The 24,481-nt window shown below is 41.4% G+C and overlaps 1 protein-coding gene across 3 annotated transcripts in view; it reads right to left on the reverse strand.

Annotated features, from left to right (window-relative positions):
• The window catches only part of KCNAB1 (potassium voltage-gated channel subfamily A regulatory beta subunit 1), a 383,848-nt gene extending 366,038 nt beyond the window's left edge, over positions 1 to 17,810 (reverse strand). Inside the window, exon 1 of one of the 3 annotated variants that reach the window (XR_008297900.1) lies at positions 17,244 to 17,810. Coding sequence is in view for 1 of the 3 variants with exons in the window: in XM_015066024.3 (XP_014921510.1) it covers positions 17,244 to 17,485 (242 nt within the window). In the remaining 2 variants the exon portion in view is untranslated. The remainder of the gene's footprint in view (positions 1 to 17,243) is intronic. The other 2 variants (XR_008297898.1, XM_015066024.3) reach the window with 2 other exon arrangements.
• Positions 17,811 to 24,481: the final 6,671 nt, after the last annotated feature.

The raw sequence follows: 24,481 nt of genomic DNA on the forward strand, positions 1-24,481 counted from the left end.
CTGCCCTTTCCTGAAGTTTTCCCTACCTCTGGACTTTTTAGTTAAGTGCACCAGCCAGTTTCCTTTATTACTTAAGCCAGTTTATTTTTCTGTTGCTTGAATATATATATATATATATATATATATATATATATATATACACACACACATATACACACATACATATATGTATACATATATATATATACATATGTATATATGTATATATATATATATATATACACACACACACGTATATATCCAGTAGAGATGGTCTATGCTATTCAAAGTTATCTATAAAATAGAAGCATTTTGACAGAATGCACCTCAATTTTTTATCTACATAAAGACCCCAATTTTTCTTCAGGTTAACTTCTGAACAAGATTCTTTTTCTATAAACTTCACTACAAATTGGACTGATGAATTCCAATACTTGTTTCAGATCTGAGGTATCTCAAAAAAAGAACTTCAAAAGCACATATCTTAAATTCTTAAAATCTCGTTTTAATTTCTATTTTCCATGCTTTTATAAGAGTAATATACACACACATTTGGAAATCGGGAATAGAAGAAGGGGGAAAAAACTGTCCACATTCCTACCACCTAAAAATAACAACTGCTGATATCTGGTTGTTGTGTTTTGTTTTTTGTTTGTTTGGTTTTTTCTATTCTTTGTGCAATGCTTTTAAAAAATATAATTGGAAGGGTGCCTGGGTGGCTCAGTCAGTTGAACATCTGACTCTTAATTTCAGCTCAGGTAATGATCATAGGGTCTTGGGATCAAGCCCCATGTAAGGCTCCATGCTGAGCATGGCGCCTGCTTGAGATTCTCTCTCTCTCTCTCTCTCTCTCTCTCTCTCTATCTCTCTCTCTCTCCCCCCGTCCCTCCCCCACTTGCACGCACGCTCTCTCTCTCTCTAAGATAAAATCAATACAAATAATTTTTTAAAATAAATAAAAGAAAAATATAATTGGGTCCATTATGATTTTTAGTATAGCCATTTTTCTCGGTTTAAAAAGTGAACTTCAGAGGAAGCCATCAAAATCCTCAAGGAGAAAGCAGGCAAAAACCTCTTTGATCTAGGCTGCAGCAACTTCTTACTCAACACGCCTCTGGAGGCAAGGGAAACAAAAGCAAAAATGAACTACTGGAAACCTCATCAAAATAAAAAGCTTCTGCACAGTGAAGGAAGCAATCAGCAAAACTAAAAGGTAACTGACAGAATTGAAGAAGATATTTGCAAATGGCATATCGATAAAAGGTTAGTATCCAAAATCTATAAAGAACTTATCAAACTCAACACCCTCCCCACCAAAAATAATCCAGTGAAGATATGGGCAAAAGACATGAATAAACACTTCTCCAAAGAAGACATCCAGATGGCCAACCGACACATGAAAAAATGCTCAACATCTCATCATCAGGGAAATACAAATCAAAACCACAATGAGATACCACCTCACACCTGTCAGAATGGCTAACATGAACAACTCAGGCAACCACAGATGTTGGCGAGGATGCGGGGAAAGAGGATCTCTTTTGCATTGTTGGTGGGAATGCAAGCTGGTGCAGCCACTCTGGAAAACAGTATGGAGTTTCCTCAAAAAACTAAAAATAGAACTACCCTACAACCCAGCAATTGCACTACTAGGCATTTATCCACGGGATACAGGTGTGCTGTTTCAGAGGGACACATGCACCCCCATGTTTGTAGCAGCACTATCCACAATAGCCAAAGTATGGAAAGAGCCCAAATGTCCCTCGATGGATGAACGGATAAAGAAGATGTGGTATATACATATACAATGGAGTAGTACTCGGCAATCAAAAAGAATGAAATCTTGCCATTTGCAACTACGTGGATAGAACTGGAGGGTATTATGCTAAGTGAAATTAGTTAGAGAAAGACAAAAATCATATGACTTCACTCATATGAGGACTTGAAGAGACAAAGCAGATGAACCTAAGGGAAGGGAAACAGAAATAATATAAAAACAGGGAGGGGGACAAAACAGAAGAGACTCATAAATATGGAGAACAAACTGAGGGTTACTGGAGGGGGTGTGGGGGGGGGATGGGCTAAATGGGTATTAAGGAATTAAGGAATTAAGGTATTAAGGGGCATTAAGGAACCTACTCCTGAAATCATTGTTTCACTATAAGCTAACTAATTTGGATGTAAATTTAAAAAATAAAAATAAAACAAGTTATATAAATAAATAAATAAATAAATAAATAAATAAATAAATAAAATTATTTTTAAAAGTCTAAAAAAAGTGAACTTCAGGTCAATATGAACATATTTAAATGATGTGGAACATTCTACATGCACAGACACAATCTAAGCAAGTAGAATTGCTGAAGAAAATATTACAAAGTAAATATATATGCAGGTTTAAAACCTAGAAAGGGAAATCCCCAGATGTGAAAACAAAGGGAACACCAAAGTCAGAAACAGTAGGGTAAGGACATAGTGTCTTCCTACCCTCCCTCTGGGGGCAGAGAAGCTCTGTTTCACGAGGCAAACATGGACAGCTCTATGAGCATCATTTTGAATAATCTAGCTTTATAAATACCATCAGAAAATCTTTCTGTATTCTGGTCACAAGTTGGGCTAATTTAAGTTTTCAAATATGTTTTTTTTTTATATTTTTCTCTATGTTCCTAGTAGGAGGAAATCCAGAGAAGCTGCTCAGTGGATGGCTGTCAGAGTTCTGTTAACTAGGAGTTCAGAATTAACTTTAAAATTTTTCCTACATATGTACATGGGCCTTTGCTTTCTTCGATCAAGTAGATCTCTATGTATAAAGTGAAATCTGTATCTCTCTGTTCTTGCTAACAGTGACTTCCATGTTCCTAAATTCAAGGTCTACTCTTCGTCCACATCCTGCTTGACACATCAGCAGTATTTAACATAGCTGATCCCCTGCCTCTTCATTTAGCTCCTGACACCACATTCCCCCATGGTTCCCCTGCCTCTCGGAGTGTTCACCCTCAGGCTTCTTTGCTGTTCCTCCTCATCTCCCTCACCTCCTAGCATTAGACAGGCTGGTGTGCTGGTCTCAAGGCTTTATACTTGCATGCTAGATGGATGACTCCAAGACTTATATCTTTATATCCTGAATATAATTCTCCAGACCAGACCTCTCTCATAAACTCCAGACTCTTGTTTACTTGACATCTTCCTTCCCTTTGTTGTCTAACAGGCATTTTGAAGTCTCACGTCCACAAACCGAACTCCTACTCTTCTTCCCATGAGATCTGCTCCCTTGCAATCTTACTCATCTCATTTAAGGGCAACTCAACTGTCTCAATTTCCTAGGCCAAGAAACTTAAAGTCATCTTTGGGTTATTCCTTTTATCACACATTACATCCAGTTTGTAGTGCTCTTAAGTCTACTCTTAAAATTGATCCCTTTCTACCCTGGTCCAAGCTATTGTTACCTCTTGTCTGGATCATTATAGTAACTTCCTAATCAATAACCCTTCTTCTAATGTTTAGTCTATTTTCCAACTTAGCTGTCAGAGTGATCCCGTTGTTCATTCCATGATGATCTTGGTAAAAAATAAATCATGTAGCTCTCCTGCTCAGTACTTTGCAAAATCTTCTCTCTCCTAGGACTAGACGCCAACATCTTTTTTTTAAATTTCAATTCCAATATAGCTAACATACAGTGTTATGTTAGTTTCAGGTGTACAAAATAGTGATTCGACAATTCCATGCACCACCTGGCGCTCATCACAAGTGCCCTCCATAATCCCCATCGCCTATTTCACCCATGCCCATACCACCCTCCCCTCTGATAACCATCGGTTTGTTCTGTATAATTAAGGGTCTGTTTCTTGGTTTACATCTCTCTCTCTCTCTTTTTTATTCTTGGCTCATTTGTTTCTTAAATTCCACATATGAGTAAAATCATATGGTGTTTGTCTTTCTCGGACTGATTTATTTCACTTGGCATTATACTTTCTAGCTCCATCTATGTCATTGCAAATGGAAAGATTTCATTCCTTTTACAGCTTTTTACAGCTGAATAATATTCTATTATATACATACACCACTTCCACTTCTTTAGCCATTCATCTATCGATGGACACTTGGGCTGTTCCATAACTTGGCTATTGTAAAAAATGCCACTATACATATAGATGTGCATGTATTGCTTTCAATTAGTGTTTTTGTATTTTGGGGGTGAATATCCAATAGTGAAATTACTGGATTGCAGGGTAGTTCTATTTTTGACGTTTTGAGGAATCTCCTATACCAGTTTTAGAAGCCCACATCTTTTAAATGACCTACAAAGACCAGCATGACTTGGCTTCTGTGCAGGGAAGTATTAAGCTTGATCAAAGAAAGCATTGGCCCTTTGCCCCCCAGCTCCTGGGAGGTAACCTCTAAGCCCTTGGAATGTTCTACCCAACAAGAGTATCTTTGTTTGCCTGGACGCTTTGGACCCTGCTGAATGGTGTATACTAAATGTATGGTTTATAGTGAGGCCTTGGGCCACTGGGAATCTGCTCATTCTTCACATGGACTGAGCGCCAAGGTCACCCATGTAGGTGGTTAGTGTGTCTATAGGGCCCATCTCCAGCAAAAAGTCTGGAGACCAGGTCTTGGGTAAGTTACCCTGGCTGACAATACTCTGTCCCTATTGTCGCACACTGTTTCAGGGGGAAATGTGCTTTCCACATAATTCCATGGGGACAAGACAACTAGAAGCTCTAACTGGTTCTCCTGGACTCCATCCTGGGCCCCTTTTCTCAATGGTGATTTTAATCTGTATCTTTTTGCTGCAATAAACTATAACTGTAAATATAACGCTTTGCTGAATTCCGTGAGTCCTTCTAGTGAAGCATATATATACTCTCATTCTAGGCCTTTACACATACTGTGCCCTCTGTCTGGAGTATTCTTCCCCCAAGAAACCCAGGTGATTGTCCTTTTCACCTCCTTCAGATATTTATTCAAATACTGTCTTCTCAGTGAGGCCTTCCCTGACTAAACTGTTTAAAATTGTAACTGTCCACTAACACATACACTCTCCCTTCCTCCATGGTTTGTGTTTCTGCAGAGGTCTTATCTTTTCTGAAATGTTACATACTTTATTTAGTTAGCTCACTGTCTACCTCATCCTGACTAGAATGAAATCTTCAAGAAAACAGGGAACTTACTGCTTCTCTCTGTTTTGTTCATTGCTGTGTCTCCTAGAATAGTGTATAACACAAGTGAGAACTTGGTAATAGCTCTTGAATGAAAGAATGAATCTGTGTATACTGGGGAGGAAGTAAGGTAAATAGTTCAACCAAAAATTGACACAACACCCAAAACAGCAAGGACTGATTAGTGGCCCTAGAAAAGAACTTCATAAAGAGTGCCACTGATGAATTATAAAATAAGGATTAGTAGATTTGGCTACATGAGCCTGATTTTCTATCTTCTAAGAAACTGTGTTTTGGATCACCCAACATTCTAAACGGGTCATGAGACATAAGAGGGTAATATTTACCCACATAGGACATCCAGAAACCAAGAACTGGTGAAAACGGAGTAAAAAAATGGTAGGTCCTTGGAGAAGAAGTGGTTTTGAGGGCCTGTTCATTGTCACTGAGGCCCACTCAGGTTCCCTCAGGCAATGAAACCCCTTGAATGGAAAAGTGTGACCCTACTGTCGCTATTGCCCAGTCCCACCAACACTGAGTAGAATAGGTCTGGGTGTTTCTCAGGATGTAAAGCGTGGCCAGAATAAAGCGAGAAACCCCACAATGACTCAATGACCTAATGATACCACCAAGGTAGCATCCTCTAACTGCTAATCTCCAGCTGAAGAGTTTCTTAGTTACAGCCCAGATTATTCCTGGGAAAGTCTGATCTATACCAAGAATAAGAGGTCTAATCAGAACTCACAATCATCCATAATTACTGCGTAGAGAGAGAATCCTTTAGTGTATTTAGGATGGTGGGTCATCTAGGAATCCCAACAGGATGGCTGACCCTATAGATTTGTCTCCCATCTTTTGGGAGATGACATATAAATGTTATAATGATATGATGAACCTCTTGCAATGAGATAAAAACCAAAAATGATCAGGACAAGAGTAAACCAAAAAGGGCTAGCTGATGGGATTGATGGACAAGGGGTAGAAAGGGGAAGAATTCATGGTGGAAGGGGTGATAAAGAAGAGACCCATGGCTCTGTAACATTGGTACATAAGAACCACATCTAGGAGAAATGAGGAATATGCCCAGAGGGAAGACCATGAGTATCTTGTCTGGTCTCTGTAACTCAGGACCCCCTTGTGGATAGGGCTGCACAGTGACATCACAGAGAACTTTCTGGAGGAAAGTACAGTGACGCCTTCATGAATGCAGTGAGGTAAATAAATGAACGAAAAGTGAAACAAGATGAATGTTTGAGGAGAAACAAAAATAAAGTGGGCTTATGACATTATGATAGGTATGAAAGGCAACTTCAAGGGTCTTAAAATGCAACCTATTTCCTATGACAACAATGTTGTCCCCAAGTACCACTATCAAGGAGGACATTGGGAGGCTTTTAGTAAAAAGAGAAAGGTAGGAAGTAAATGGCAGGAGACTATGGGTGGAGAGTCTGGCGGAGCAATTCCTTGTATCGGATAATCCAGCTGATTGTCAGCGAAGAATGAAGGCTTATTTGTTATACTCCTGCCTAATAATTAATTTACTCAGCAAATGTTAGTACTGAGTTCTACACTAGAGACTAGATTCTAGGGATGAAGCAATTAGCCATACAGATAAGATCCCTGTCTTCCTGGGGCTCACACGCTAGTGGGAGAGACAGACATTGCAGAAATAAACAAATCAGAGTGTTAAGAGAAAAAAACAGGCAGAAAGGAAGGAGGTACTAATTTGATGAATCTTAGAAAGAAGTTACAGTGAGGATTCAGCTCTCGGGAAATTATGCATGGAGGTGCCAGTCATGCACAATGGTCATCTCAGGAGCAATGACAGCTCCTTTTTAAAGCCTTAACCACCTTCCAAGTGTATCTGTTGTCATTGTGTGCTGAATTATAGAGTGCTGCAAAATTACAAAAGCAGTGACCTGTTACAAACCCTTTCAATGCTAAAGCAGAGCTTAGATACCTAATGAGCTACACATTCTACACTCACACTCTTCAATTGTCAGAGCCTCTGAAACATTCTGCCTTTACAAATTAAAAGGATTATCATGAGGGAAAAAATAGACTAAAGACAACTGGGTCAGAAACTCCTTGTCTAAAGATAGTCCATATACCCCACTGGGCACCTGAGTTTCCCTGGCTGCTGGGCAGCACACTACCTCCTCCTCTCCCACAGCGGGCTCACTGGGACCTTGGGCCAGAATCCACGCCATCCCTCTGGAGACTGTTTGTGCCAGGCCCCTCCCTTTGCTGCTGCTCCAGCCTTTTGGAGGTGTCTCTGGGCCCGTTTCCTTGGTACTTGCCTTTGGAGCTGGAGAGCACCTGCTTGACCCTCCCAGCCCTCTTCGCTCTGCATGTCTGTGCTCAGAGGGCCTGACTCCAGTTCCTGGTAACTCAACAGCCCCACCGCCAGCACACTCCCCTCAGCGGATATGTTGAGCAGAAGAACACAGATGACTGAATTTATGTGGGTCAATTAGGTCCGTACGTCTTTGAAATCCGCCTCAGCCTTGGACCTAAAGTCCAAGATGAAAACATTGTGGCCCTTGTTGGGTAGCTGCAGAAGACATAGGCTTGGACGCGGAACTGGGAGCAGTAACCAGCAGACTGTAGGACAAGCACAGCAATTAGGCGGCACGACAGCACCACCTCCCAACCCCAAGCAGAAATTGCAAAGAGTCACGGCCCTTTTCCCACTGACCTCCTCCCTGAGCTAAATTTAATTCCAGCCTGAACTGCTCCAGATTGACGGAAACTAAAAAGACATGACAACTAAACTGTGATCCTAAACCGGATCTAGTACTAGTGGAGAAGAAAAAAATTGCTTGAAAGGGCATTATTGTGTCAGCTGACGAAATTGGAATACAGATGGTATACATCATATAAAAGTAGCATACCATGGAAATGTAACTGAAGTTGGAAATCGTGTAGGGGTGTATGTAAGGGTTAAAGGGCCATAACATACGTAATTTACTCTCAAACTTACTCTCTTGGAAAAACAAATTGGGAGGTTGGGGGGAGGGGTGCAGGGAGCAAGCACGTAAGACAATGTGCAAAGGTTAACGCAATTGGGGCAAAATCTTCACAATATGTTAAAAAATCAAGTGCCTAAAAATTCTTTGTATTCTTCTTATAAGTTCCTGTGAGACTGAAATTATTTTCAAAATAATTTTTTTTTATAATCTGGTTTTAAGAACTAGGTAGGTTGTCTAAAAATAGCTCCGCTACTACCTGGACTGTCATGATTAGAGGTTCATTTCTTTGGATGTGACATATTTGCAGACCACCCCAATTTCTCCACATCAACTGGGTCCGCTTTGTTTTCTCCTTTTGAAAACAAAATGTCCTTTTGCTTCATAATTATTTGAAACACAAAGACTTAGAACATATCTTCATCTGAACATTGGCATACATCACAAGATATATAACTGAAATCTTAGGGAGTATCAGTTCATAATTAGCTAGGGACAGGCAGAGGAATCACTAGAAAAGAAGCTAAAGCAATAGGTGTGGAGAGGTGTCCCATATAAATGAAAATGAACCATGAATACAGAGGAGGAAGGGCACCATTATTCCTCCACCTCTTAATTTAGTGCTGAGCCAGACCTGAGGGGTAATGTTCTACGAACTACCGTGGATTCTAAGCTAGCCTCCTCTCTGACAACGCTGATGACACTCTCCTTCCAGATTCCCTACACCTGCTCCATCTCAACTGTGCAACAAGGTGCCTGCAACCAAGATGGGGCAAAAGACATCAATAGAACATTCTCTAAAGCAAGGCCAAGGAGGTGAGGTGTATGCCTTTCTTTTCTCCACCAGCCATGCCCCAGAGGTTTGTGGTGGGCTTCAGAATCCCCCGTGTTGGAAACTCTCAGACACAGAAATTTGCTCTATCAAATATCTAACTTATATAGGTTATAATAACATAGGCTTGCTATGGACCAGGGCTTCTCAGAATCCTGAGAATATGCTGGCCATAATTTATTTTTTCTCGCTATAGGACATTTGCCACGTGGTACCAAAAAAGATACTTCTTAATTTCCAAAATCAAGGAAAATATACAGATTAGAATTTAAATTCTGGTCTAGGATTATCTGGGGAAAGTGTAAAGATTTCTGCGAGCTGTGGGTTAAGGAACCCGGGGGCTTAATTTTCTTTATGAAATAGCGCATCCTAGTGGCATTCTCAGAAACTGCAGGGAAATTCAGAAGTCTTCCCCCCCCCCCCCCGTCCCCTCCCCCCACCTTGAGTGAGTACATATTGGACCTACAGTAGCTCCTTGGTCAGAAAAACCAGGTCTCAGTGCTATTTCTTTTTTTTTTTTTTAAACCGCCATCAAGAATTTCTATATGAGAAAACGTGGGTTCATATAACCCACTCTTTGTTCTGGAGCCGTGAATTTCAAATGTTTTTATTCAGTTACATAAACAAAGCAACTTTTCCCTTGGAAAAACACAAGTGGAAATTTCAAAACAGAACAGAAATAATATTTCAACTCCAAGTGGCACGCATCTCTCACTTTTGCTTAATTTTTAAAGCATTTTCTATCTAAACTGACACTTTTAAAACCTACTTATTTTAGAACTTGTGTTACATTCAAAAGGAAATAAACATTCTGCTCCATTCTGAATAGGCCCCTTTCACTAAGCCTTCGAGCCCCTTCACCAGCAGCCTATTCAGATTTCAGGTCATCACACACGTTCTGGGTCTGAACCATCTCCCTGTCACTGAAGTTCCTCCAGAAATGTTGAGGCCAGGAGAGCCACAGAGGGCTCAGAGCAAATTAGCACAGGCCTCGCGACTGACCAAAATTAGGCCAGTCTAAAATAAACCATGTAAGCTTTTTTTTAATGTAGAAAATATAACCCCCTGCACAGGGAGCATTTATTAGTTTTTATTTATTTATTTATTTATTTATTTATTTATTTATTTTTCAGCCTTTTAATTTTCACGGTCATGGCCATAGCTCCTTTTCAAGTAGGTCTGAGTGCGCCAAGCATTTTGTGAAAAAAGTGGGTCACGGGAATGCATTGCAAAGGGATTTTGTTTGGGGGTTAGAAGCGGGGGGCTGGAAAGAAGACAGTGAGTTCAATTTGGGAATAGAAATAATTTTCAGTTTCTATGCTGTACTATGGAAATGATGAAAAGGAGGAAGAGCAAGATGGGGACAGTCTTTCCTGAGTGCCCACTATTTGTGCCTTTGCATGAATATTATTATCCCGTGAAGGAGGGTTTGTTTTCATTTTATGGGTAAGGAAGCCAGCGATCAGAGAAAGAGGGAAGAAGGAAGGTGGACTTCAAATCCCGAAGCTGGGACATCATCTTATCACTAGGACAGAACCCAGGAAAAGGTTTTCAGAGTGAAAATAATTCTACTTGTCCTTAGAATCTCCATTGAGAGACCAGTGAAAACTATCAGTTAACAAATGCTCTTAGTCACTTTGCCCCACCTCTTTGAGAAAGCAGTCGAGTGAGTAAGGTTTCTCTCTAGCTTTCCTATCCTCTTCCTCAGTTCCTTCCCTCCTATGTCCCCGTACGTCAACTTGTAGCTCTGTACCTGTGCCCTGACACACAAGCTTTCCTCTTGATCTGGTCTAGAAACTTTCTTTCTGCCTTCTCTGTTTTCAGGTCAGGTCTGGCCAATATCTTGTCTTTGCCTCGGTCAGCTGCCTCTTAGCTTGGATTAATACTTCTATTTTAACAGCACTGATGCCTCTAGTTGGAGAACATCTCAGATACTGTGGCAAGCTGATGGGAGAGGTATTGTGAGCTGGTGTCAGTTTTGGGCTTTTAATTATATTCCGTTTCAAATATTTCTGTTCTGGCCACAATGCTAGGCACTGGAAATACACAGATTGATAAAAGATTATCTTTATCTTCATATACACCATTTGGAGAGTAATTTATTATAATGCTTCATGAAGCTGTTTTGGGCTATGCGTGAGGTGAAAGGAAAAAACCCCACATTTTCTCAATAGATCCTAAGGACAGCTTCCAATAGAAGAAGAAATTATAAAAGCAAGTGAGGAAAGGAGGGTGGTATGCCCAGTGTTTTGCAAAACTCAATTTGTAGGTGTTATTTTTCCCCCCCTCTCTTTGTTAGATACATTGTTACACACATTTCCTTTCAACCCTCTGGAAACTGACTACATCCTGGGTTCCCAAGATTGGCTGAGAAGGAGGTTGGAGCAAGAGAGCTCAGTCTCCCAATCCGGCAGGGGGTGACCTAAGCCATGTGTGACTTCATTATAGTCTTACAACAGTGTTGTAAGGTAACTTCAACTGGGTCCATTTTACAGATGAGGAAACTGAGGATCAGCAAGGTTAGGTAACATATTGCGTCTAAGACACAGGAGCAAATATGAAGTTAGAGCACTATTAGTGGGGGAAGGAGAAGTCCCTACTTCTTGCTCTTTAATGTCTTTCTTTCTGCTCCCCAACTTCTAAATAGATGCACCCCAGTCAAGCAATACACATGTACTGAGCACTGTCAAAGGGAGGATTGCAAAATATTATAAGCTCTGGTTCTTGGTCCTCAAGGTAACAGCAACATAATTTTGAGAATAAGACACACACACAGATACACACGTGCACACACACACACACACACACACACACACACAAATAACTAACAATCCAAATCTATGTGGAGCAAAGACAGGTCATTCTGTAAGAGAGAAGACTGAGTTGGATTTGCCTAGGCAAGGAGGATGTATAAGAATATTCTAGTTGCAGCAAGTTATGATGAGTGGAGATCCAGTGGTCCAGGGCAGGGGTGGAGGATCCGTGTGCAGAACAATAGGACCTAAGCAGGTTGCAGAGCAGAGCAAAAAAGACAGGTGACCAGAAAAGTAGACCAGAGCAGGATGGTGAATGTGACCGGGACTGCAGCATGCCCAGGAAGCAGTGTGGGCACACGGGTGTGTGCACACATGCGTGCATGGATGGGCATGGGCTGGGATGGGAACTAGGGGGCTGGGAGTAAATATGGAGAGTGTAGAGAAAGCACTGGACTGGGTCCCGAGGTACAGGGGTTCTCATCCCAGCTTTGCTGCTGGCTGCAAATGCAACCTCAGGCTAGTCACCCAACATTGCAGCCTTGCTTCTCTTCAGCTGTAAGACCAGAAATTGGAGATCATCTCCAAGATCTGTCAGTAATTTTAAGACATCCCCCTGCCTCTCCTTTTCTTCTGCTCCTTCTTCACCATCAGCTCCAGAATATGAGAAGTGTTTCTCTTTGGTTTGCAAATAGCATAACTTTTTTTTTTAATTTGAGAAACAATTAGTTCATTGCATGAATCTGGACAAGCCCTGTTACTGTAAAAGAATAGTGAAAGCTGCATCATCATTAATAGGGAATTTTTAAAGTGTAAATAATCTCAAACTGATGTTCTATTAAGCCAATGTCATTTCTTCCCTAGCCACCTGCTTGCTTTCGCTGAATTATTTTTTGTGGCAATGCCACTGTTAATGTTAGGGGATCCACAGTAAAGAACCCTAGGAACCTCACTGCTGTGTTTACTGTAAGGATATTTTTGAGGATGTTACTAATTACATAAAGAAGAACCATGAGAGAAATTTTGCTCCGGTATCCAGATTAAAAAAAAGATGTGCCAACACTGCTCAAGTGGCCTATCCATACCTACCTCAAGGACTCCATGACTGTTGTAAAGAGCTCCATTTCACTATCTACAATTTGGTGCTGCTGGGAAGCACAGAGCGAAATCTGGTCCAAGCACATGGCTTGCTCAACTCACCCCAGGCAACATGTCTTCCCTGGCTGCTCTTAATCTTTCTTGAACTCATTTCTTCCTCTTTGTTATTTTTATCTTTCTGAATTATATGCATTTGGGTGTACCTTAAATACCTCTGGAAACAAAGAAGTTTAAAAATAAATACAAATAAATAAATAGATAGATAGATAGATAGATAGATAAATAAATAACTTCATGCAACTGAAAGCTTTGTTTTCTAGACCAGAGGCCAGCAAACTGTGGCCTATTGGCCAAATCCAGTTGTTTTTGTATGGTCCTCAAGTTAAGATTGACCTGTACATTTTTTCATCGTTTGGGAGAAAAAAGGAAGATGGTTTATGATGTGCAGAAATTATGTAAAACTCAGTGTCATAATTCAGTGCCCATAAAGTTTTATTGGAACACAGCCACACCCACTCGTTCACTTACTGTCAATGATTGGTTTCACCCTCCCACAGCAGAGTTCAGTAGCTATGACAAAGGTGGATGTGGCCCCTGGCCTAAAATATTTACTACCTGGACTTTTACAGAAAAAAAAAATTGCTGATCCCTGAATTAGACTTTCATTTTACATCTGTGTAAGTTCCTCCCGGCTAATTATAAAATTGCTTCAAAGCTCGGTGTTTGCTGCATCCTTAGTCTAGATATTTTTCGTGTTTTGTCCATAAAACTATCTCTCAGTGTACTTTAACCTCGACCTAAGCTCAGGTTTATTATCTGGCTCAGATTTCAATGCTGTGTAATAGAGACAATTGACTTTGCGCCTCTTAGAAATGACTAAAGGACTCTCTTGGGTAACTATTTTATAGACACTAATAAAATGAATCCACAAAAACCTTCTATTTTTGCAGAAAATTCTAAGCCAACAGAAGGATCTACACAGCAACTTGGCACTTTTTACACCACGTTCAAACAATTCCCTCCAGTTTCTTTTCAGTTGATACATGTGTTTGCATATTTACTGATTTTTTTCCTCTCCTGGTCACCCTCAGTTAGAAATAAAACAAGTCTCCATGGAAACACAACAGAATGCTCTCTCACAGATGATCGAGGGACCCAAGCAGCTGGTATTGGGCTGAAGGCTGCAGTGGCATCTGACCAAATTAGGAAGAGAAAACAGCTCACCGGCTCCTTCAGACCTCTCAGAATTCTAAAGCTCAGCATGAAAACCTACACAGATTGTGAATTACTGCAGATTTCTTTTTATTCCTTCTTTTCTTTCTGAGAGATGTTCTTTCTTATCATGTGATATTCTTATATTCTTATAAAGTATTCTGTCTTACCCCTGTGTACATTTCAGCCATAGGGGTTTTCATTCCGTCCCCTAGAATGAATGACAGAGTCTACAAAATAAGCAGGAGAGGAACTTCTATCAATGAGCACCTGCTGTGTGTCAGGCACTTACATGTCACAGCCAGATTAATGTCACACAGTTTGTAAAGCAGAAGAGCTAGGATTTGAACTCTCTTCTGGTTAACTCTAAAGCCCATTCTCTTTCCAGTACACATGGAATAATATCCTTCAGAAAGAAAAAAATAGAAAAGGCAAGATGAAACAAGGTATTTTGTTTGACAAAGCCATGGTTGGAGGGCAGTTGGAAATTAGGATAGGGAAATAAGAATGTGAAATTCACCTTCTCACTTAATACTAGGTTTATGAGAAGTCACAGCCAATATGATTTCACTCATATATAGGATTTAAGAAACAAAACAAATGAACAAAGGGGGAAAAAACCAAGAAACAGACTCAACTGTAGAGAACAAACTGATGGTTATCGGGGAAGGTGGGTGGGGTGGGTGAGATAGGTGAAGGGGATTGAGAGTACACATATCATGATGAGCACTGAGTCATGTACAGAACTGCTGAATCACTATATTGTACACCTGAAACTAATATAACATTCATTGTGTGTCAACTATACTGGAATTAAAGTAAAACACTTAAAAAGCAAAAAAGAAGTCACGGCCAAAAGCCAAGTTGGTGTTAGAACAGAGAGAAGCTGGGTTCTCTTCCCTAAAAATCCCTCCCTAATGTTCAGAGGAGGATGTTTTAAATAAGGGTGATTAATAAGGGTCTTGAAAGAATAGACAAATTACTATGGGAATCTAGAGAAAGGAGACGTGCTTCAGGTTGGAGGGAGGGGGACGGGAGGAATAAATGGAGGAAGGGGTGGTAAAGCCCAGCAACCCATCATAATACAGAGCTTTGGCTCTTCCCTGGGGCCATGTATCCATTTAACTGAACTTGTGACTCCTCAAATTCTGATCCCAGAGCTGCACTCTTCTAGGTCCCACTTGTTACTAGTGTTGCCGAGTGACACAGAACCTTGCCCAAGAGCCCATCTCTGTGACAGGACCAAGCACCCTCAAGGTCACAGAGCCTTGTTCCCCAAGCCTTATGAAGAGTCACCTTGGAACCATATTCTCAAATCATGGGAGTATGGGATTGACAGGGGGGGTCTCCAGGGCCAGACTGGGGGATGGCTGCTCCCCTCAAGCAGGTGGGCTCCAGGCCCCCAGCTTCAACAAGGACACCCTTGCTTTTACCTATTTGAGGAGGGATCATTCCTCTGCTACAGAACCATTTGAAAACATATTCAGAACCTATCTTCGTCTGAACATTGGCACACATCACAAGAGGTCTAACTGACATTCAAACCAGGACTCCTGAGAGAAAGACGCATGTCCTCTGAAGCTTTATAAAGAGTTCATGGCTGGGACGCCTGGGTGGCTCAGTAAGTTTGGTGGCTGACTTCAGCTCAGGTCATGATCTCACAGCTCATGAGTTCAAGCCCCGCGTAGGGCTCTGTGCTGACAGCTCAGAGCCTGGAGCCTGCTTCAGATTCTGTGTCTCCCTCTCTTTCTTTTTCTCCCCTGCTCGCTCTCTCTCTCTCTCAAAAATAAACATTAACAAAAAAAAAATTCAAGAGTTCGTGGTAAAACCACCCATCCTGTGACAGAGATGCAGAGAGAGATTTTTTTTTAATGAAACAGTTCATCCTCAACTGATCTACATTCAGACATCACCATCCTGCCACCACTGAGGGTCAAGGAAAGCGTAGAGAAGAGAATGGGAGGAGATGGAGAGAGAAGACAGCTCCTTCTTGTGGAAGCCAGATTCGGGAAAGGGGATTGAGGAACATCAGCATCTCCTCCATCCCGGTGTATGGAGCCATGAGTTCTCTTGGAAAGGTGGATAGATTCTTCATAGGCTCCATTTCCAAAGCATGTTGGGGTGGGCTGTGGTATGTTTATAATCTCCGTAAACCTAGAAGAGTTCCTCTTCTGCATGAGCCCTTTATTGCATAAAGAGTCTGTGTGAAACACATTGCTCTCCACAGAAAGAAGTCATTTCGTTGCAAATTGCTTTATTAGCCAAATTAGATGATAAAACTAGGGCAGTATCTACTACCCTAAAATAGACCTTTAGATTATGGAAAAGTGAAATCATTGGAGACATCATATCCATGCAAAAACAATCTTGCTCTGGAGAAGGAAAAGCTTTGACTTGAGCTAGGACAGCCGTTCTTCACGAGTGTTAAATTCTTTTTTCCGTTTTCAACACCCTTGTCCTTCTGAATGGCTTTTGCTCAGTTTCTTGGATATTTAAAACTCTAGGCATTTGTCAGGCAAGCATTAGTGCCGGTGCCCCTGGGTGATTCAGCTAAGCACAGGCATGTCTTAGCGAGGTTTGGACAATAATTGCTCTGACAAAGAATGATACTTCCCATCTCAGAACAATTTATGAAGATCACACACCCAACCCCACACCAGGGGAAAACTTCTCCCTTTTGTTAATCTTTCACAGAATAAATGATGGTGTTGGAAGTTTAGAGAACAGCCAGTAATTTATCTCAGGCTGCAATGATAAAAAGTGCCGTCGTTTCAAGAAGAACTTGTTCGTGAGCTACTTTATTAACCATTAGCACAGACCACATGATTCAGACTTAGAAGAAAATAACGGCCTTAACATCCAGGCAGCATATTAAAAAAATCCTACTCTTAATTTATAAATTCCCTTAAGAAGAATAGAGCCCCCATTCTTCATTAAGACCTGCTACGTCACCTACCTCCTCAAAGCCAAAGATATTATTTCTACAGGCAACACACGGTTAGGATCCTCCACAGAGAGCCTGACTATCCTCTATGTAACCCTTTAAGCAAAGAGAAAGTAGACAATATAGAGCGCAAGAAACTAAGGCAGACCAAGAAGAGGGCTCCCTGCATTCATTTTTCTTTTCCTTTTTCCACACAGTGTTTGCTTTGTTATTTCAGTCCTTATTTCTTTAACAACAAGAACCCTTGACTTCCGTGCAGTGCCCTGGTTGAATAACATTGCAACCGGCCAGTACCTGTAAGCCATGCCCGTCTCTGCTCTGGTGGTTTCCTGCAATGAAATTCCATGGACACGTAAAAACTTCTCCAAATATTTCCGTTCCGCTGCTCCACTAGGCCTCACCGGCCAGCAGGCTGCCTGAGGTGGAGGCTTGGTCACTGCTATGTGCCGTCTACATTTCAGAGCCGATTCACTGGATTTGGGAAGACCCAGCTTGGGGCTGGGGATGTCTGCACAGGCAGGTTTATACAGATGCATGTTTCCAAAACCCAAGAACGCAAAGCTAATTTCACAGTACTTAGCTCTGAGACTGGCTGTATCTTGCTATGATTACTTGGGTTATCTGGCTTTGGTGTGTCCCTAAAAGGGATCAGCTCGTTTTCCTTAGCTGCCCCTTACTATTTTTTGTATGTGAGCAGACTCTGGAGTCCCCGACAGAGCTCCTAGATACATGTCTCTGTTGAAACCTTAGAAAACAAAACAAAACAAAACAAAACAAAACCCTGACAAAGTCCAATCCCTTTTCTTGTCCCCGTTAAGTTCCCAAAGTCAAGCTTCAGCAGCTATGTATTGGCCCCTGGGGAAAAAATACGGGCACTCTTTCCCATGTCTTTCTATTTAGGTAAAAGGAAATATTTGGGTGGGATATAGGCCAAATGTTCTGTTCTCATAAGGATCATAAGGCCTTGGGGATGATTCATGAGTGTGTAATGAGACCTTTCTAAGTACTTCATAATCAAATAATTTATTATACTAGAGACATGATTCATTTGGGTAGAAGGTCCATCAGTCTTTTTCTTTTTAAGATGTTGCTATCAAGTGATAGGAAATATCAATAGGATGGTTGTAAAAAGCAAAAGGCCTACACAAATAGGACCCAGTGATTTTTGACAGAGATGTAAGAGCGATTCAATAGAAAAAGGATAAGCTTTTCAACAAATGGTACTGGAGCAGTTGGACACCCATAAGCAAAAACAAACAAAAACAAATGAGCCCTGACTTCAACTTCATATTTATACAAAAAAATAAATCAAACTGTGTCACAGACATAGATATAAACCATAAAACTTCTAGGAAAATACAGAGGAGAAAATCTTTAAGACCTAGGGATAAGTGAAGAATTCTTAGAGCTGACACCAAAAACACAGCCCATAAAAGAAAAAATTAGTAAATTAGATGCCATCAACACTCAAAACTTTTTCTCCATGAAAGACCCTGTAAAGAAGATATGAATTATGGAAAGAGCCTAAATGTCCATCAACTGATGAATGGATAAAGAAATTGTGGTTTATATACACAATGGAATACTACGTGGCAATGAGAAAAAATGAAATATGGCCTTTTGTAGCAACGTGGATGGAACTGGAGAGTGCGATGCTAAGTGAAATAAGCCATACAGAGAAAGACAGATACCATATGGTTTCACTCTTATGTGGATCCTGAGAAACTTAACAGGAACCCATGGGGGAGGGGAAGGAAAAAAAAAAAAAGAGGTTAGAGTGGGAGAGAGCCAAAGCATAAGAGACTGTTAAAAACTGAGAACAAACTGAGGGTTGGTGGGGGGTGGGAGGGAGGAGAGGGTGGGTGATGGGTATTGAGGAGGGCACCTTTTGGGATGAGCACTGGGTGTTGTATGGAAACCAATTTGACAATAAATTTCATATATAAAATAAAAAAAAAAAGAAGATATGAAAACAACTGGGACTGAGAGGAAGTATTTGCAAACCATGTCCAACAAAGGGCTTATATCCAGAACATACAAAGAAGTCTCAAAACTCAACAATAAAAACATAAACACTCCAATCAGCTGGTGGACGAAAGACTTAACGGATGTTTCACTGAAGAAAATATACGGATGGAAAATAATCACGTGAAAATAAGTTCCACATCATTAGCTATTCGGGAAATGCAGATTAAGCCCATGAAATATTACTACACACACCAGACTAGCTAAATAAAAATACCAATAACACCACATGCTGGCAAAGATTCAGAGAAACCGAATCACTCACACATTGTTGGGGGAGATGTACATTGGAAAAGAGTATGGCAATTTCTTATAGAACTACACATACCAAACCTACCATAGGACACAGTAGTTGTACTCTTGGGTTATTTCCCCCAGAGAAATGAAATCTATGTTGACACAGAGAAACTATACACAGATGTCCATAACAGGTTTATTCAAAATAGCCAAAAACTGGAAACAACCCCAATTTCCTATAACAGGTGAATGGTTAAACTGTGGCGTATCCACACTATGGAATAGTATTCAGCAATAAAAAGGAATGAACTACTGATATATGAAACGACTTGAATGGATCTCAAGGGAATTTGCTGAGTGGAAAAAAGCCAAGTTACACATATCAAATAGGACTCATTTTCTCTCCTTTTCCCCCACCATATCACAAACACTCCCTCCCAGCTTCCCAATTTTCCTGGGGAAAATCATTACTTATCATGTTTTCTAATTGTTCAATATATGTCTTATCTTGCCAATGTTTCAATAAGGTCCTTAAGAGAAAAAAAAATCATCATACTGCATGATTCCATCTAGATCACATTCTTTAACTGATAGAATTACACACATGGATAACCAATTAGTGGTTGCCAGGGGTTAGAGAATTGGAAAGAGAGGGAGGTGGCTCAGTCTATAAAAGGGTAGATGAGGGATTCTTGTGCTGGAATTGTTGTGTCTTGACTATGGTGGTGGCCACATCACTCTACATGTGTGATAAAATGGCCTGGAGCTAACACACACACACACACACACACACACAAATGAGTGCATGCAAAACTAGTGAAATCTGAATAAGGTCAGTGGCTTGCATCATCATCAATTTCCTAATTGTAATATTGAAATATAGTTATGTAAGGTATCATCATTGGGAGTAACTGGGTGAAGGAATTTCTCTGTATTGTTCCTTACAACTGCATGTGACTCAATAATGATCTCAACAGAAAAAGTCAAAAAGAGAAAACAAAAAGTCCCTCACATAAGGGTCTTTTCGCTCTGTGATACCAGCTGCGTCTCTCCTCCAGCGACCACTCCTGGGCATAAAGGGTTCATCCAATCCAACAGGCTTCCTACTCCCACCCCACCCATCACCATGGCTTTGCTCACATGAGCTCCCCCACCCCATGTCCTGTGAGAGCTCACCTCCTCTAGGAATTCTTGCCCCACCTCCTAGACCCTGGTATATGACTACCTCTTGAAATTCCTCTTGCAATTCACTTCTAAAGCACTCACTTGACACCTCTAAACTGTTTCCAAACATTTGTACAAACCTGATGATTTCTGTCCTATTTTTGGACCACGTTTACCATTATTTATTTACTATTTGGAATTCACCTGCTTTTTTTTTTAACCTAAATGAATATATTTAGTGTTATGAGCTGAATGTTTGTATCCCTCCCCCAAATTCACATGTTGAGATCTAATCTATGATGGCATTGGGAAGTGAGACCTTTGGGAGATAACTAGATCATGAGGGTAGAGCCCTCATGAAGGGGATTAGTTCCTTCCTAAGAAGAGGTCAGAGAGCTAGCTAGCTCTCTTTCCACCGTGTGAGGACACAGCAAAAGATGGCTGTCTATAAACCAGGAAGAGGGTTCTGGCCCAAATCCAACCATGCTGTCACCCTGGGCTTGGAGTTCCCAACCACTAGAACTGTGAGAAATAAACGTTTGTTGCTGAAACCACACAGTCTGTAGTAATTTCCTATAGCAGCCCAAGCTAAGAAATTTGGTAAGGAAAACTTATGTTACTAGCATTACACATAGAAAACCTTTATCACTTGAAATAAAAGAGAGCATAGCCTGTAGAAAATAAGTATAATAAAGATGAAGAATATTATTAAACCGCCAGACACTGTTGGTGTCCAAAGTTTCTGAACCCGAGTCCTACCTCATTTTGTTTTTTATATCAGAAATTAAAAGGTATTATTAGGTGTTTAGCACAAATCTGAGACTTTTTTTCTCCTTTCTCCTGTTAATTTTTTAAAGGTAATCAGAAGAATTGACAGGAAATTGGCACAGGAATACACCACCTTTACAATATGAATCCAAGTTAATGCCCCATCCGTGTCACCTCCTTGTCTGCCAGTGGTACTGGTACCTCCTTTGGGAGACACAGACTCATAACACATTGTCCCAGAGTACTAGATACCTCCTCCTGCAAGTGCACATCTAACTCCCCATCCAAGCTATAAGCTCTTTGAAGAGACGGACAGACTCTATCTGGTATAAGTTTTAACCTCCATCATAACCAGCATGGTATTTTGTGCTCAGTCAACATTTCATAGATATTAAGAGTTTGCCTGCTTGAATTTTAAAATTCCAAAAGCTACTCTTGTCAATCTTTCCATTTTCAAGCTCACAGCCAAAGCTGAATCTCAGGGGAGAAATAAGAGCTTAGAGAGAGGGGGCCAGGAAAAGTTAGAAGAGGACACAAGCAGCGGGATGGAGTCGGGGAGAAACAGGCGTGCCCAAGTAAAGTTGTACCTACTGTTCCACCACTTACACTAGCCCGTGGTTGCATCTGACTTTGTGAGCCGTGGAACTGGCTCCCCAGTGGGAATACCCAACAAGGAAGAAGCAGAGGTGAAGTGAAAGAAGTCATGGAAAATGAGACATGAGCCCTGTTCAACACATCACTCTCTTTTTCTGCCCTCTGAATATGGAGCCAAGCCCAGGAGAGGACAGAGGGATGAGAAAGCCAAGATTTGTCTGAAACCAACATCTCTTTTCATTAAGTTCTAAAAGCTGATCACTGTCATAAAAGGTCCCAGTTTGAAGGTGGGGAGTAAAATATACATTTTTTTTAAGATTTTTTTTTAAGTAATCTCTACACCCAGCATGGGGTTCAAACTCACAATCCTGAGATCAAGAGTTGCACACGCTACTGACTGGGCAGCCCGGTGCCCCAAATAAAAACTATGTTTATAAGAGAACTTTAAGCCCCTTTGGCTGTCAATGCAAATCTTGCAAATGTACAATACTATAAGAAATGCCCCTGAGCAGCTGAGAGGGGCAGTTAATGTCTGCTTTGCTGTCTTTCTCTGTCTCAGGAATGACTATCATATACTGTTCAGAATCTTTAAATACTATGTAATCTCAGTGTGGAGAAAAAATGACAAGACCACTGAGGACAGAGATGTTTCTGGTCATGTTCTGCTGATGGGGTGCTGAGAATCAGAAGTCACAAATAGAAGCTCATATAGCTCTGGGTGGTGAGCAGGCTTTAAACACACCTGTTTAGCATTCAAAGGTAACAATGTAACCATGGGCAGGCCTTGACATCTCTGTCCCCTTAGTTTCTTTATTGGCTCAGACTTAGGTAATCTCTTAAGATTCTTCTAGGTATGGTGTTCCGTGAATCATAAAAACAACTTGGGGGTGCCTGGGTGACTCAGTCGGTTGAGCGTCCAACTTCAGCTCAGGTCATTATCTCGCAGTTTGTGAGTTCGAGCCCCACGTTGGGCTCTGTGCTGACAGTTCGGAGCCTGGAGCCTGCTTCGGATTCTGTGTCTCCCTCTCTCTGCCCCTTCCCCGCTCATGCTCTGTCTCTCTCTGTCTCTCAAAAATGAATAAATGTTAAAAAAAAAAAAAACCTACTTAGGCTAGGGGGCACCTGGGTGGTTCAGTCAGTTAAGTGTCTGACTTTAGCTCAGGTCATGATCTCACAGCTCATGGGTTCGAGCCCTGCGTCGGGCTCTGTGCTGACAGCTCAGGGCCTGGAGCCTGCTTCGGATTCTGTGTCTCCCCCTTGCTCTGCCCCTACCCTGCTCACACTCTCTCTCTGTCTCTGTCTCTGTCTCTCTCTCTCAAAAATAAGTAAACATTAAAAAAAAATTTTAAGAAGAAAAACTACTTGGACTAGACATCCTACAGAGGTAAGGATCCTGCCTGTGTTGACTGGAGAGGCTTGGAGACTATGAATTATTAGCTAGCTCTCTGACACCGGGACCCAGGAGATTGCTGCTATTATTCTTGGAATATACCAGTCACACATATAGCCTGCTTTAAAATTTTTCTTGGCTAAAGAGATGGCCTGTTAAACACTATATCTTGGATTTATGGGAACATCACAGTCATCTAAAAATTGTCTTGGCCTACAGTCGAAAACTGAGGCCAGAGCCAGTGGGCCTGGGACAAGGAGACTGTGTTTCCATGGCTGGGGTGAAGGAGGGCTGGCTCTGCTCAAATGAGTTTGGACAGGGGACACCAGACCACAGATCAGAGCCTGTCTCTCTATTCCAATCATTTATGGGAACTGTGGCTCTTACTCCCGCTCAGGGGTCTGCTGGCTAGTGCTCTGCAGGCGATGCTGTGATGAGAGCAGTCACCTGACCGAGATGTCTGCCTTGTTCCACTGGGAGTCATCACAGAGCTTTCTCCTCTTGTCATTGCCATCTTCTCTCTACCTTTGCAGAAGCACCTGGGAGTCTAGTTGTGTGTAGTGAGACCACAGTTAAATATGTGTGTGTCATATCAATGCAACACGATGAAGAAAACCTCACCCCTGCCCTTGAGGAGTTCCCAGTAGGGAGAGGAGAGACCAGTGAAGCTTATAAAGCAGTGAGCTATGAGCTAGGGCCAATCCATCTCACCTCCTTTTAGGACAAAATGTTCCTAATAATAGACAACAGCAGTTCCGATGGGATTGGGGAGAGAACACATGTGACAGTGCGAGGGATGACAGCATGGGACAAATGGAAAGCCCCGCCCAGCCAGCCTCAGCTCTGAAGGCAGGGCCTCCCCTCAGTCCCAGTCTCCTTTACATCTTTTCCTTATCCCTGCTGCTTGTATATTATGTACTTTTGCATTATAACATAAAGCAGCCCCTCCTCAATGTACAATCATATTTCTAATACATACAGAGGCATATACATTATAGCCTTGCTTTACAAAAATGAAGCATACTTATGGATGACCACATGTACAGGTCTCTTCCTTGGCCTATGAAGGGCTTATGGGCGGGGCTGACCCTTGGGATTTCACTGGCATCCTGCATTTATCCCACACTGACCCATATCCACAACCAGAAAGCATCTTTGAGTAGAGTTTGTCTCCCTCTCATCACTTTGAGGGTAACCATCTTGTTCTTCCTGCAAAAGGTCCCCCCCAAAATGCCAAAACGTGGCCTTTAGTCTGAGACTAATGCAATGGAAATGGCCAATGGGACCCAATGTGCAAAAGGGTGCCCTGTGGCCAGAAATACCTTGAAAGGTGGCTGTTGGGGACACAGAGTAC

The sequence above is a fragment of the Acinonyx jubatus genome, chromosome C2 (genome assembly GCF_027475565.1).
Source record: "Acinonyx jubatus isolate Ajub_Pintada_27869175 chromosome C2, VMU_Ajub_asm_v1.0, whole genome shotgun sequence".
Taxonomy (NCBI): domain Eukaryota; kingdom Metazoa; phylum Chordata; class Mammalia; order Carnivora; family Felidae; genus Acinonyx; species Acinonyx jubatus.